This window comes from Cygnus olor, chromosome 1 (assembly GCF_009769625.2).
Source record: "Cygnus olor isolate bCygOlo1 chromosome 1, bCygOlo1.pri.v2, whole genome shotgun sequence".
Lineage (NCBI taxonomy): Eukaryota > Metazoa > Chordata > Aves > Anseriformes > Anatidae > Cygnus > Cygnus olor.
The window spans coordinates 125,971,522-125,987,409 of NC_049169.1; the positions used below are offsets into that span (position 1 = coordinate 125,971,522).

Below are 15,888 nucleotides of genomic sequence, written 5' to 3' on the forward strand. Positions count from 1 at the left end.
ATCACACAGCAAATCTGCATGCAATTACAGGAGCTGCTTATCTGGCATGGGTGTTAAATCAGGCCCCAGTTAAATCAGTGCTGGCTCTGTTGGCAGTGCACCACCTTCGGCTGACACTCAACTGATGTGAACTACTGTCCGCGTTGCACTACTGAGAGGTAAAACCAGTTCAGTCAGTGCTTTGTCGCGCCTGGAGCGTGACCACCAAGGGGGTGATGGAGGTGTCCGGACTCTGCTTTGTGCAAAATGGGAATAGCGGCAAACCAGAAGCTTGGCCTCAGCCGCACAGCTTTGCTAGCAATGTCTGAAATGCTTCGGAGGGGTTCGACATGGATGCAGGCAAGTCCACTGGAAAAGAGAGAGAAGGCGTCCCTTTCCTACACCATCCCCAGTGTCCGTATATGTCATTTTGCTAGCAAGGGGGATTATTTTATTAACAAGATCCTGATTTATGGTCTATAATGTGATGATAGAAAGTGGGTTTAAGCAGGAAATGAATTTTCAGATGTATGCAGCAATGAAGAACAACATTTTTAGAATCGTCCCCCCACAAACTGAGTGTGTGTACGTATCAGTCTGCTTGCCAACAGTTTCTGCTCACTAGAAGAGCAGCACGGCATACATGGTCTGCACTGGGATCCAGTCAGCTCCCAAACACCCTTCGATTACAGGAATGAACCAGAAATCACATAAACAAATATAAACAGATGCAGTAAAAAAAGTTTTACCTTTGGCTTCAGCAAAAGGTGAAAGAAAATGAAAAGAAAGCTGTAAGAGATCAGAATGTGTAGCCTGCTCCGAGCTACTATTCCTGGTAGAAATTAGATCCTGAAAGGCCTAGGTGAAAATCGGAGATAATCCCTGTATACGTGCTTCTAATTGGGACAAGCTGAGAGCAAGCAAGATGAAGGAGTCAGCTACGGCCCCTCCGCAGGGTTTGTTCCCAGCAAGCACACGAGGACGCAGTTATGCAAAGCCTCTTCTATAAACAGCCCTGTGTTTGCTCTGGCAGAAGCGGTGCTCTATTTCAGTCCCCACCATGCATAGGCGTTACCCTTGTGCTTCCCATCCCGGCACCCCAGGCCTGCTGCTCTGGCCGTGGCCCCGCGGTCGGCTCCTGCCCATGCCCGCGCTGTCGCCCCAGGCCCATGCCCGTGCCCAGCCCCTTGGCGGCCATTTCCTGGCGGGGGGGCCCTGGGGGCACCGCCTGAAGCTATTCTGGTAGCTGTGAGCCCCGCCGGTGTCATGTGAACCAAAGGGCCCAGAAATGCATGTCAAATTGGGCCAGTGACTAACCGTGATATTTTGGTTGTCTCAGCGCCTCCCGGGCAAAGATTTATTGTCCGAGAAAACCTTCACATAATAATCCCTGGGTACTGACCTGATCTTCAGCAGAGTGAGTGTGAAAAGACGATGAAAAGGGGGCTGCTGTGCTGGGCACGGTGAGGTCTAAACTTATCTGAAGCTGAAACACAAACAAGGGAGGAGAAACGCATTTGCTTCTGCCCAGAGCCATGCGCTGGCAGCCAGAGAGGAGCTATTTGAGCTGCCTGAGGAGCAAGGAGGGTCGAGGGCGACGGCTGAGCAGACACAAAGTGCCACTGATTGGGATTGTCATCTAGCTCCCTCATCTGTCACCTGATGGCCAGCCAAGCAAGCACTCAGCCGTGGACCATTCATCCCTGCACAAGCAACAGAGGCGAGAAAAGTAAGCATCCTGTGGCTGTTATGACATTCAGCTGTTTTTTCTATAAAGGAATGCATTGAATTCACTACAAATCTACTAACTACTCCCCTATGCTGGGCAAGAGACTGACTTTTTTTTTTTTTTTTTTTTTTTGGTTGGGCTTTTCTCTAACAGCTGGAGGTCTGGTGGGCATTCATTCAATGGCTGTTGAGTAGGGCAGGTGTTTCACTATCTAATTGCACTTTAATAACTCAAGTGGAAAGCACTGCATTACCTACCATGAGCTACTTCCTGTCCTACTGCAAAGCGCACTGCACTGCCGTGTTCTCCCAGTACCAGACCCTGAGATCAGAGGGCTTTCTGTGCGATATTTTGCTGAAAGTGAAGGAAAAGGAGTTTCCTGCACACAAGTCCTTATTGGCATGCTCCAGTGATTATTTCCGAGCAATGTTCAAAAGTTATACCCAGGAGTCTAAAGCCAATGTGATTCAGCTGCAAGTCGTTTCTCCCACCGGTCTCCAGCATGTCCTGGATTTCATTTACACTTCTTTGCTGCCCCTTTCCTTTGAAAGCCTGGAGGAGACCTTGGAAGCTGCAAGCTACTTGCAAGTGACAAATGCTATTGGCTTGTGCAATCAATACTTAGTTAACAACCTTACCTTGGAAAACTGCTGCTTCTCCGCCAATGTCGCCAGGAGGTTCTACCTGCCAGATGCCCTAGTCGCAACAGAAAAATACATTGTCAACAATCTCTGGAAGCTGCTGGACTTGGATTTGGCAGGACTGCTTGAGTTGAACTTCAGGACTTTGCTAGCAGTAGTGGAATCCCCAGATCTCCCCATGGTGAAGGAAACCCGCCTGTTGAATCTTGTGCTGCTGTGGCTGAAGCAGGATAAATCCAGGCTGACTCATGGAAGCAGCCTTTTGGAGCACATTAGATATGGTCTCATCCCAGTGGAAGAGCTGAGAAAAACCTACACGCAGTCAGAAGTGCCCCTCACTGCAGGTATTAAGTGCCTGATCATTAAAGCAATAAATTACCATACATCTGTTTTCAAACAGCCCATCCTGCAGGATAAATCCACCACGCTGAGGAACCAGAAAACTCGGATCATTCTGCTGGGGGGAGGGACGGCAAGTGATGGGCTCGTCACTGAGGTGGTGGCCTTTGACGTTTACAATCACAAATGGAGACCTCTTACACAGGTGCAGGACAGGGTGCAGAACCACAGCGTGTGTGTGGTGGGAAATTTCCTCTATGTTTTGGGTGGGGAAATAGAAGGTGGCACTCCAGGTGACGCTGACAGGGACAAGATATTATCAGTTACAAACAAGGTCCATCGCTACGATCCAAGGTTTAACACATGGACCCAAATCACGGGCATGCTGGAAAAGAGATGCCAGTTTTCCTGCTGTGTCCTAGGCAATGATATCTTTGCAATTGGTGGACGGGATGAGAATGGGTCTCTGCATTCATCTGTGGAAGTCTACAACATCAGCAGGGACAGATGGACAAAGGCCAGGGAATTGCCATGCAAGATACATGGCCATGCCAGTGCTGTTTGCAAGAGTATTATATACATCTCAGGTGGCAAATATGCAGACCCAGCCAGCACGAGCAAGGACGTTTATTCTCTGAGTTCTCTTGAGGGGCAGTGGATGAAACAAGCCCCCATGAGCATAGCTCGGTTTGGGCATCAGATGGCAACAATCAGAGAAGCCGTATTCACATTTTTAGGTTTATATGAACCATTCTCTGAAATAGAAAGGTATGACCCAGATCAAAACCAATGGACTCGTTTAAGGCCACTGATCTATGACCGATTTTGCTATGGCCTGGCAGTGGTAGAGGAAACGGCTCTTCTTATTGGGGGAAAGAAATGGCAAGACTCGCGGGAAGTCCCCACACAAGACGTGGTTGGCTACGATATCGACAACGATGGCTGGGAGGAGATCTGCAAAGCCCCCCTGCCCTGGAGCGGGCTGCAGTGTGCAGTGCTGCAGCTCACAGAAGTGGCCGATGAACGGGACAGTGACGCTCTGCAAAAGAGGCCACTGAACTGCTGAGCTAAGGTGTTGTGGAATAATCATCCCAGGAGAAGAGCCAGCAGGGCAACGCTGGAGAAAGAGAAGAAAATTGCAATTGCACTGGATGTGACAGAGTTGAGGTTCTGCTTTGATAAGCAAGATGCTGGGTGGAAACAGGCAAGAAAGCTTGGGTGCAGCCTGGGAAAAGGTGCTGTGATTCATAGAGCTGAAAGCCAGCCTCACTGGGGAAGGATGTAGCAAATTTGCAGGTTTGAAGGAGATGAACTAGGATCATAAACCTGGACTTTTATTTGAAGAATAATGCCTAGACAGCAATTAACAGCTGTTGCAAGTCAGATTTTTCAAAGGTTAAAAAGATATAATCCATTTTTTCTGTTTTCTTAATCAGAGATAATTTTCCCAGTTGGTAAGTGCTATCAAATTGCTGTGCTATGGCTAAGCAAATGAAAGTGAGATGTATAAAGACTAGAAAATTGATGTCTATGAGAACTAATAACAAGTAGTGCCAAGGAAAAGGTATTATTTGATACCCTACATACTAGACAAGAGTGCCTTAGCTAACCAGCATGAAATTACTGGACAGAAACCGTGGATTTTTTGAAATTTAGCCTCAGTTATGGCCATATGTTAAAACAGTGATTGTTTCATAGAAGCCACTTCTCTCTGAGTGGCTTTTGTTGTAGCATGCCTTTCAGATGCTTATTTTGTATTATTTTAAAAACACATACTCCTGGTATTGTACATTTGTTTTGTATCCAAACTTTGTGTTAGTTTAGATGGCTAAAGCTGAATGGGTATACTTTCTGTAAGACCCTACGAGACATGTTTCAGGAGCTGCTGTATCTAATCCCCCTGGCACTTACCTCAATAGCATACATTGCTTTATCATGCCAGGTCATAATGGTAAACTTGTTCATTGTTGAACTGGTGCATGAGAGAACCCTGCAGTCAAAAAAGGTTTATTTTTATCAGAGTGCGAAGGAGAGGAAGGCAATGGAAGGCTGCCAGCAGTCTTTATTCAGTGTCTGCCTACATCCAAACCAGCAATGGCCTTACTTTTTTTTTGGCCACGTTGGCAGAGTTTGAAGACACAGCTTGTGGAAGAACTTGAAGGCATGCTGATCTCTGAAATGCAGGTAAAATGGTCAGTTGCCACAGAATTGCTTTTGTATGCAGTAAATTGAAACTTGAATCACAGGCATTCATTTAAAAGCTAAATTTATTGTACTTCATTTTACAGAGTTCCCTTTCTAGGCTGAGAGTTAATACAATAAAAATATATATAGAAGAACATTTAATAGTCTTAAAAGAAGGCAGCACAATGGATAGGACACATGTTCTTTGTGACTAGACTAGCTTAAAAACTGTAATGTTTAATTTTCACCTTTAAAGCAATCAAGCTGACTTTACTAATGTAAAGTGCAGGCAGAATAGCTGTTGCATAGCAACAGATCTAAGTCTCCTGAACTGCCTTGGTTTTGACAAGGAATCAACTACACAATGTGCATATACATCCATCAGATATAAAGAGTTTTTATATGAATATATTTACTTTTGGTCCAGTAAAACAATAGCAAGAGAATCTAAATGCTTGGAACAATAGCACAACCCATTTCATGTCAAGCATTTTTAAAGAGAAATGTACAAAACCTCACAAATTTAATATACAAGTCAGTACCCATGCAGTAAATAAATGTCCAGTTTATACAAACAATATTCTTCTAAATGGTACAAATATTACACTGGATCCAGAATTCTATACAAATGTTAATATGTGATTTGTCATCCATATCGACTTGAATATAGGATTACTGAAAATGGGCTACAGAAAGGCCACTGTTCTGTACAGTTGTGCAAAATCTGCAAAACATTTGCAATCCAAATGCAATAAAGTAACAAGAAAGAGCAAGGAATAAAAAGAAAAAGAGAGAAAAAAAATTGTTATTTCCTTCATCCTGTCGTGGATATAACTGCCAGGAAATATCAGAGCTCATAAAGTTTTAAGTACATTCACTGAGCTGTACAAGCAATAGTCTAAAGTTGTTTAAGCGTACAACTCACTGTAAAAAGAATAAAGGAGGCTGTCCCCTTTCACATGAGCATTATTAAGCCATATCATGTGTCCTAACTTATGCAGCAAAACACTGAAAAGCAGCACAAATGTTTTGTCATGCTCTGATCACTTTTTGAAAACAAGCCCATGAAGAGTAAATAGATGATTTAAGATTTACCTCCCACTTTCCTATTGCAGGCAGGTGCCTAGCTCTAATGAGATATTTCTGCCCACATTCACTGGTTGTCTCCAGCACATCTCAACTCTCCTGGAAGTTTAAAACACTTCAGCTAGCTTGCAAACTCAGCAGAACCCAGAGACATCCCTTCCCATTCACAGACAGAACAGAGGCTTTTTGAGTTCTCAGTAATTTTTCAGGTTTTGTGCTCATATCTGTTCCCATTACACATTTTCCCCAAGTACAATATGGCCAAATCTCACAGCTCAGAAAACACATAGGAGAGTACTTGAAAAATTGTATTAATTGCTTTTCTATTTTAGGAATTTTCAAAGCCTCTCAGGTTCAGAGCAGTTCGTTGGGAACCTTTTCCTCTGCTGCTTTTCTGGGCAAGAGAAATGCTGTTACCAAGGATGTTCAAAGTCTATCTTTTTTCTTCTGCAAAATCTGCACATTATACCATTACCTCCAGTACAAAAGCAGCATAAATGACAGTACCATGGCTAATTAAAACAAAGAAACAAACAAAAACAAACAAACAAACAAACAAACAAACAACAACAAAAACCCACAACCAGATGTGATTAAGAAACAAGTAACACATAATTTGGTCTTAATTAGAATATAAACCAGCGTCCCTTTGCACTGATGGTAAACCTTAGCAACAGGCTTTAAAAACTACAAGAAATAAGACCTAACTGTTTGAGACTTAAATTTACATTAGTCATTTTGTCTGCTGATTTTCACCTTTTTATGTGTTTGACAAAACTGAAACAAAACCACTGCATTACACTTTTTCCCTGTTATGTAAGAAAACTCCTAGAGTTTCTCATTAAATAGATTATTATTATTTTTTAACTCTCCCATCACCAAAATAGTACCTGCACTCCAAAAATTCAATGCATTACTGGAATTATATAATATAAAATATTATTGTAAAAGCGACCTTCGATAGCAAAACCTTTAGCTTGGAGAACTTCCTCTGTGAAGGCCACAGTCTTCCAAAAATGCTTTTAAATACTTCTCTTTAATAGGTAAAGATCACGTTCTTTATTTCACAGAAGGTAAACACAAGCAGAGCGTTGGTAGCATATAAAATGTACAAATCCTCATTAAAGACATGGTATCGTTGACCATTGAGGGTTTACTTCACACAGCTGAGTAACATTAAAATATAATTTACTAGAGCTCCCACAGATTGATATAAAAACTACTTTATGCACTTAAGTAAAGGCCTGGAGTGTAGCAAGTGGACTAAAAGAGGGCCCCTTATACATGCGTTTCAATGTAGGAGTGCGTGTGCGCTAAGGAGGCTAGAAGTGCATCAACCTCAGACGAGCCGTTAACAGAGTCCCGCGGGGTGCTGCTGTGACAGATGTCCCAGAAGATATCGAGGTACATTTGCTTCCATTCTTGAAAGTCTCTAGACGTCAGGTCTGGATTATCCAGAACTTTGTCGATAATGGCTACTTCTCCTTCCCTGGCCTGTGAGGGAAGAGAGATGAGCAGAGTCAGAGTGGGCAATGAGCAGGCTGTGCGGGTGAGACGGGAGCAGAGGCAGGCCGTGGAGGTCTGGGAAGCAGGGAGCTGCCTGGCTGTCATGAGACTGCCCACAAGCAGCAGCCCCTCCTGCTGGGTGTTGTTCATCACCCTGTGGGGATGGAGCTTCCCTCGCCTTGTCCCTCTTCCCCAGAAACGTCCCTTGTCCCTCTTCCCCCCCTCGGAAGCAAGCCCCGCGCTGTTTACTACGAGCTGCCTTTGTTTCTCAGGATCAGTTTCGTGCTGCTGAGTGCCATCTGTTTGCTCGTCTTGATCAGCATGAGAAATACCGTGTTTGTGCGTGGGATGCGGACAGATGGCCTCTCGCCGCCAGCAGAGCTAAGCCTTTCTTACCAGCCGTGTCTTGGGGACATTTGAGCGCTATGCTGCAAACGCCTGTGCAGGGAGGCATTACCTTGGTAACTCATCCTCACCAGCACTCCAGTATACATGATGGGCTGGCTGGCTGCTACCTCCTCCTACCACTGCAGCGGCAAACAGAAGGCAGAAATGGGTAAAACCTAACACAGCTGCTGGCACATCCTTACCCATCATGGGGGCAGGGGATGTGGCTGTATCCTAATTGCTGGCTGGTTAGTTTATCGATAGATGACAGGCAGCAAGCATGGGTCAGATTAAGCCTCAGATACACACAAAGCCACTTGCAGTTGTTGCAAGCAGTGGAAGCTGGATGCACCATCCTTGAGCCTGGGAAGCACAGGAAACATGCAGGCTTCCAGCACTTCTCCTCTGCGTAGACATGGTACAGTCACCAGCAGCCTCTCCTCTATCCTCCATACCACATGGGTTTCATGGTGCTCATTGCTAACTGGTATTTGCCATGTTCATACTATAAGTATGATAAATCTTTCTGGGGAGCATGTTAAAGGGAAAATTAAGTGGTGTCAGCCCACACTGGTGGGAGAGGATCAGAAAGGTCAGAGAAGTCACCAATATGTTGAAGTCACCAGTATGTTGAAAGGTATTTTCATGCTTTGCAATCAGTAGCTAATTAATGCTACATGCTAGAATATTAATTTTCAGAAATGGAGGTACAGCTGAGGCTGACCAGTGAAAGTGAAATTTTGGGATCTCCTCGTTACCAAATATCTGCAGGAACTACCAGAATGTGCTTCTCGCAGATCGTGACCTGTACCCACCACACAGCACTGCCAGTCAGATGGCTCAAACTTGCTGTCAGGAGAATGGTTTTGTGGTTATGTCATGGCAAAGAGAGCAGAGAGGTCTCTCCATTGAGGACTTGGGTGGAGGAACAGAGAGGATGGATAGTAAGATCTAGAAGCAATTTGGAGGGCTGTATCAGATTCCTAATGGTGGATTAATTCAAGGAGAGTTCAGAACACCAAACCTGATGGGCCGGTGCAAATGGATGCATTCAGGAAGGAGAACCCAATAGCACTGATAAAAAGGAGGAATAATTGATTTAAGTAACAACAGTAGCTCCTGGTAGATACTACTACCAGTAGCATAGCAGTGGTGGAGCTAGAAACTCTTAGTGTGTTTACCATCATGCATGTGCTACTCTGGACAGTTGCCATATGCAAGAAACAGCAATTATCTGTCTTTGGTACTTGCTGGCATTGCATTGCCAGTTATTTGTGTCACTCTTGTCCAAACAAAAATGGTGACTGATTTAGAAATTATGTCTTGTGGGAAGAGAATTGTGTTTGATTGGTCTAAAAGAAAGAGGTCCCAGAGAAGCATGAAAACAGGCATCTGCTGGGTCAAGGGATGAGCTGCTTTTGGAAGTCCCTGGAGGAAAGCAATTTGGTCTGTATGAAACCATTGGCATAATGTAGCTCGGGTATCAATAAATGCTAACAAGAAAGGCAATTAAGCATGGCAACAAGCTGCTGATACTGAACCTCTAGGTTGTGTAATTTCTGAAAGTATCGTGAACTGTTGGCTTGTTTGTTTGTTTGTTTAAGTTTCGTGCCAACATCTCTTGCACACTTCTGGTATGAGTGATCCCACCATGGTGCAAAAGCACAGGTACTATGTGAACCTCCTGCCTGCTCTAAACATCTGAGATTACTGTGATTTTGTCTCCATGTCTCACGTTATAGAAGTCACATGGAAACCACAGGCTTTTTCTGCCACCCTCCAAACCTGTAAAGTCTCACATACCCAGATACTTTCAGTTGCCTTCAATGAGATGATACAGTGCAAAAAAGTTAAGCAAGTGTAAGATTTTTTTTTTTCAGGATGGGAGCCCCACAGCATGAAAATAATATTGTTTAAGTGCTTCTCTAGGTGATGGAAAACTAAATTAATTAATGTTGATAAAACCCTCTTTGATGAAAGCTGTTACAAAATCCACTGTACAATTATCTAGTGACTTAAAATGTGGTAATTTAATATAGTTAACAGGGTCCCTGGGGAAATCCAGCATATTGTTTGCTGAAATCTCTAACAGTACAGATTTGAAACTGCTGTAACAAATAAGGAAGCTGACAGGGATGTTAAATTAGCTGCGGTACACTTACAATAATGATAAAAATCTTCAAATCTATCATTCCCACTGTCTACTTATTTAATCAGTCCTACTGATTAAATACAATGATCCTACCAGTCTATGCTGAAACCAAGCACACTGTTCATTCCCAGGCAAGCTCAGCAATCAAGAAATAATCAATGTTTTTAAAGGTACTGCTCCCTTCTGAAGGGCTGACTTTGCTTCACTTTAGACTTTGGCAAATGCAGAGCAAATGTGTTTTGATAAATGAAAATGTTCAGGGACAAAAAAAGAGATTAAGGTCTCCTCTGATAATTTGGTGTCAAATGATGTTATACTAGCTAGAGGAGGAGCAGCTCACTGAGATTTTATCTGTGCACAAATAAAAACCGATCCTCTCACTTTGACTACTCTCTCAATGCACATTTTTGTCTGCTGTGAGAACAGCAGTTACCCATGTCTTCCTTGTTTGTTTCATACACCACATTCAGCCTGGACTCCAGCCGCACACAATTAATCTGTATTCAGATACAATACAGTCAGGTCCAACCCTCGGGCCGGACTTTCCTCCCTGTTATCTCACCTTTAAAGTGCTTTTCAGAATTCGCAGCTGGTGTAGTTTTTCATTGACTACTGGATCGCTACATCTCTTTATAAAAGATTTCTTATACTCCAGCTTAGTGGAAATCCGTCGGTCTCCTAAAGGAGACAGGCTGGCCTGCTCCAAAGCTCTGTACAAATCCTGCAAGGAGTCTGCTGCTTTTTCTTCTATAGTTTCAACTGTAATGAGGAAGGGGGAAGAAGAGGAGGAAAAAATAGAGAAAGGATCAGTGTATCATTAACATGATTATACGACAATCTACCCAAGCCCTTTGCAAAATGTTTAACAGGCTTAACCAGACCATAAGGAGAATATTTCACACCTCCTAAGTTTCAAGAAGTGAAGAGAAAGTGCCAGTGAAGTGCCACGATGAGCTGAGCTGAGTGGTGACCAGGAGGTACAGTCCTGGGGGAGCACCCAGATCCATCCCTGCTGCTCCTTGCACACCAGCACTCCTGTGCACACAACAGCCGGCCACTGCCTGTGCACAACCTTCCATACAGATCCAGAGCCCTCTGGACACTCCCACCCAGTCTTGGCTTTCATAATTGCGTGTGTTTTCCTGGCCCGATGTGCCTTGCCTAATGTTTGGTTTCAAGCATTACTTTTATCCGGTGACTGCCCCCACACAGCCATTTCCACTGGTTGAAAGCTCAGCACATGGTGAGGTACCCACATGTTGCGAACCTCAGCATCCTCAGGTGTTTAGAGGTGTGTTTGTTTGGTTGGTTGGTTGTTTTTATGTAGCACAAACAGGGAGGATAGCTATTGTTTAAAAGGGACATTGCTACACCGTGAACACATGCCCACCAGGAGCTACATGAAGCAACCTCCTGTTCAAGCCCATACCATGCAGCACAGCAACTACTCACCTCAGGCTCAAGCAAGAACTCCAGAGATCAAGATCTCCACACCCCATCACAAAAAAGTGTTTGCTTTTGTATAGATCTTTACACAATTAAAGAATTTCATGGTCAGCAACTAATCCTGATAGATCTCTCATCAGTTTATTCCTTTGCCCTTTTTTGGAGGGCTGTTTTTAAAGCAATCATTTTTTTGTTTTTGTTTTAAGAGATACAGACATGAAGAAGGGTTAAAAGCCTTTTATTGATGGAAGTGTTTTGGGTCTATACAGAGCTGTTGGGTTCCCTCGGTTGATATATGTTCTCTCATTAAATCATCCTGTCATGTGGTACACTGCTTGGAAAACTGAATTCATCACTACATGGCCAAGCAGAACTTGAAGAAAAATATAATGAGATGCAGCTCTTTCTTGTCAATTTCTTTCTTCTTAAGACTTCTAATGTGCTAAAGGGCAAAGCATTCAATAGCCAAATACTTGGTAAAAATTCTCTGTAATCTTGATTTTTATGCGTTCTTTAAAATTCTCTGCAGCAATGAGAGATTGGGTGTTCGGGGTATTTCTATCAGTTATCTCTCAACATTGAATTCTACTAGTCTGAAGCTGGGGAATGGGAGAGATTTTCTAAAAGGCAAAAAGAAAAAAACACCGACATCTAACAGGAGTATTTTACATCTGCTTCTCTCCTTCTATTCTCCCTTGCTACACAAAGCAAAAAAGATCCTTCCTCATGTTTCTTCTTCAGCAGCATAACTGCTTTGTATCCTCAGGGGTTAATACAGGGAAAGTCTGCTGAAGGAGTGAGCCAGTGCTTTGACTCCATGTCACTGTAATTTATTCTGCTAGGGTGAGCTAGAGCCTGGACCAGCAACCAGCCACCACATCCAGGCTTGCCACTGAAAACCCGCAGCATCCCGAAGCATGAAAGGTCCCCACCATGGCCACGCACAAAGCTTGGTTCAACCCAGAGGATGCACCTGGAGTGACAGGTGCCTATAGTGAACCTGGGAGGCAGCACGGCCCCTGTAGTTTCAAATGCCAGGTGGCAGGGCTAGCGCAGGCCTCTCTGACTGTGCCACCAGCGCTGGCCAGTGCTCCTGGGGCTCACCCCTCACCCTCTCAGGCACGCAGCCCGCTGCAGCTCAGTGTGGGTGCAGGAGGGGCTGCGGACGGGTGGTGGGACCAGCTCCAGGACTGCATGGGAAGATGCAGAGCACTACTGGGACACAACATGGGCAGCATTAGGCCACAGCCTGGCTGTCCTCGAGCAGCACTGGCTGGCAGGTCTTTGAAACGCATCAGTGCATCGCCTCGCCCGGCTGGGGCTGCCTCCCCCAGATGCTGTCACTGCTGTGCTGTAGTTATGGGAGGCATGTGGAAGAGGGAACGGTATCTGGTAGGAAGACAAGAGCAGGGAAGACAAAGAGCAGGTCCCTTCCTGAAGTGCCTCGCTGTTGATGACACTCGGGAAGCACAAGCGGACAAGAGGCCACCTCTTTCCACCCATGGCTGGGGGCGAGGGCAGCACATGTCACGCTAACACATCCCAAGCACTTGAGGTTTTCCAGAGAAACACTGAAAGCGATGGTACTTACACTCTCAATGGCTGGAGTAGGCACTCAGTAGGCGGGAATGAAATTACACACAAATCTCCCCTCCCTCACCCTTCTGCTAAAGGCTTTGATTGATTCCTGTGGGCGTTGGTGCAAACCTTGGTGCCATAAAGAATCTGAGATACTTGACGAGATATAAAGCTGCGCTATAAAAATATATAAATGTAATTTAAAAAAAAGGGGGAATTTTCATGCAAGTGATATACTATTACAGTAAGGCTGTCTTTTTAAGGAAAATAAGGCCTCAGGTAATGCCTCTTTATGTAGAAAACATGGCCTAATGGGATTTGCAGATGACCTCAGAAGAGCAGCCAATACAGCAGGTGCAATTCACCCTCACTTGGCTGCTGAGTCATGGGCTGCACCTCCCTGGCCACCTCGTTCCTCTGAATACACCGTCAGGTGCTTGTTTCCACATACTGACAGAAAGGAGAGTCTCTTTCTGAAACAATAATGTTGTCCCCTGCTTCATGTAAGCCTTGGAGAACTCTGTAACTTTGGGGCAGAAATGAAGTTGCATAAACTCTGCAGCACACGGGATCTAAATTCAGAACCATAGCTTCCAAAGACAGGAACACACAGGTACTGAATGTTGTAACAACAAAGCTTCTGCTGTGTCTTCAAGTGAAGGCGGAACCATTTGCATTAAATTCAGGAGCTGTAAAATAGCTCTAGGCTATTAGACTATTACACTCTAGTAAATGATTTGTTATTATTTTTTACTATTTTGCTTTCCACCGGGAATAGTTTCTGAACTTCTTGTACTTTGCTCTCACTTCTTAAATGCCATAAATATCTGTAACTACCTTTACATTTTCTCAGGAGAGGAAGCTGCAGATTGTGGGTGAAATTATACAGAGACTGTTTTTTTTTTGTTGTTGTTGTTTGTTTGTTTTTTGTTTGTTTTTCACACTATGCTCTTGTTTGTGTTTAAAATGACTAGGCCCTGAACTCCATGAACTAATGTGTAACAACCTCCTGGCTCTATTGGCCTATTCACCTTTCCATTATTTCCCTCTTAAAAAACAATATTCTAAGAGCAATACATAAGAACATCAGGTGCTTGAGTGAAAAGTGATCAGAGAGAAACAGCCAGCCCTGGTATTTACATGGACCGAGAGCTGAGCAGTCTGTGCAAACCAATGATTCAGGAAGATGGTACTGAGCTAGGCACATGTAGGTCACCACTGCAGCCAGCTGGATAATACATCTGGACACAGATAATCTCTAGGTGTATATTTCTCACAAATCTGCTCTAAATGGCATAATGTAGACATTTTCAGTGGAGGTTCCTGCACTTCTGTGACTCACTTTCCCTGTGAAAACTCAAGCTACTGAAAGCTTGCACGGTGTCTCCCTTTCAGTGAGGTACCAGAAGAACCAGTGATTGCACCCAGGGCTATGAGTGCACACAGCTGCCCACGCAAGGACCATACAACACAGATCACAAGCTTTGTCACCTGCTGTGCTGACAAAGTCAGATTTTTCAAGGACTGAAGCTCTCCTTTGAAACTCCTCTGCATGTGACTCCTAAAGCCACCCAAGCATGTCCCGTCATCTTCAGGCTCCTCATCCTGACTGATGGATACAGTTGCTACTCTGATGGCTTTCTCCATTTTTGTTATCCTTTTTGCCAACTTCACAGCTTAGTGACACGCTTTCCTTCTCTGTGCAACTCCTTGCATGCACACCTACTACTCCACTTGCAATTAGCCCTGCATTTCAACAAAATTACCACCCTCTACAAATTGTGAGAAAGCTGAGCTGCTGCAAAGTCAGCAACATAGAGCGAACAATGCACAAACAGACTGAAATCCCCTGGCTCCACTGAAATCCATACTCCCATTTTCATTCTGTTTGGTGAGCTCACTGTCTCTGGCAGAGGAACCTGCTCAGCTCAGCTCTCTCAGGATCTTAAGGAGGTTAGAACACAGCGCCAGTCACATTATTAAGCCACTACCGTATCTTATTTTCCTCCTGAAAATCTCACAGGATTTGCTTCCAGTTTTAAAATCACACCTTTCCACTTCACCTTTCGCACAGGGGAAGCACCTGTCTGAAGCCTCCTGGAGACTTTTGGGGACTGTCAGTAAATGCTCCACTAAACCCGAGAGCATCCTTGGCCTCTGGGACATGGGCCTAAGCTTAGGACATGGTCCTAAGATAAAACAAGCCCTGACATCATCTCACACTGAAATCTCTCTCTCTCTCTCTCTCTTTTTTTTTTTTTTTTGTTTTGTTTTGTTTGTTTTTGCTTTCTTGACCCTGATGCATCCACACTGGAAAAAGAGAAGCCATGTAATAGCTGCCAGCAGCTAACTAGTAAGTGATGTAATCCTAGGGCTGATGCAGCCTTTTGCACTTTTCCTATGCCACAGCAGGTTGGGTATGACACAGAATCATCTAGGTTGGAAGAGACCTCCAAGATCACCTAGTCCAACCTCTGACCTAACACTAACAAGTCCTCCACTAAACCATATCACTAAGCTCTACATCTAAACGTCTTTAAAGACCTCCAGGGATGGTGACTCAACCACTTCCCTGGGCAGCCCATTCCAATGCCTAACAACCCTTTCAGTAAAGTTCTTCCTAATATCCAACCTAAACCTCCCTGGTGCAACTTTAGCCCCTTCCCCCTCGTCCTGTCACCAGGCACGTGGGAGAATAGACTGATCCCCACCTCGCTACAGCCTCCTTTAATGTACCTATAGAGAGCGATAAAGTCACCCTGAGCCTCCTCTTCTCCAGGCTGAACAATCCCAGCTTCCTCAGCTGCTCCTCGTAAGACTTGTTCTCCAGATCCCTCACCAGCTTCATTGCCCTTCTCTGG

At 44.4% G+C, this 15,888-nt stretch overlaps 2 protein-coding genes across 5 annotated transcripts in view; one reads left to right on the top strand and one right to left on the bottom strand.

The window, feature by feature from the left end:
* Positions 1–1,107: 1,107 nt before the first annotated feature.
* On the top strand, positions 1,108–5,419 carry KLHL34 (kelch like family member 34). Its single transcript, XM_040532087.1, has one exon. The coding sequence runs from the start codon at positions 1,967–1,969 to the stop codon at positions 3,752–3,754; it is 1,788 nt and encodes a 595-aa protein (XP_040388021.1). The 5' UTR covers positions 1,108–1,966; the 3' UTR covers positions 3,755–5,419.
* Positions 5,420–5,422: 3 nt separating this feature from the next.
* The window catches only part of CNKSR2 (connector enhancer of kinase suppressor of Ras 2), a 219,174-nt gene continuing 208,708 nt past the window's right edge, over positions 5,423–15,888 (bottom strand). For 2 of the 4 annotated variants that reach the window (XM_040532074.1, XM_040532057.1), the window contains 2 exons: positions 10,566–10,762; positions 5,423–7,452 (listed from right to left, as the gene is read on the bottom strand). In XM_040532074.1, coding sequence (XP_040388008.1) covers positions 7,237–7,452; positions 10,566–10,762 — 413 coding nt within the window. In that variant the 3' untranslated portion in view covers positions 5,423–7,236. The remainder of the gene's footprint in view (positions 7,453–10,565; positions 10,763–15,888) is intronic. The other 2 variants (XM_040532065.1, XM_040532050.1) reach the window with 2 other exon arrangements.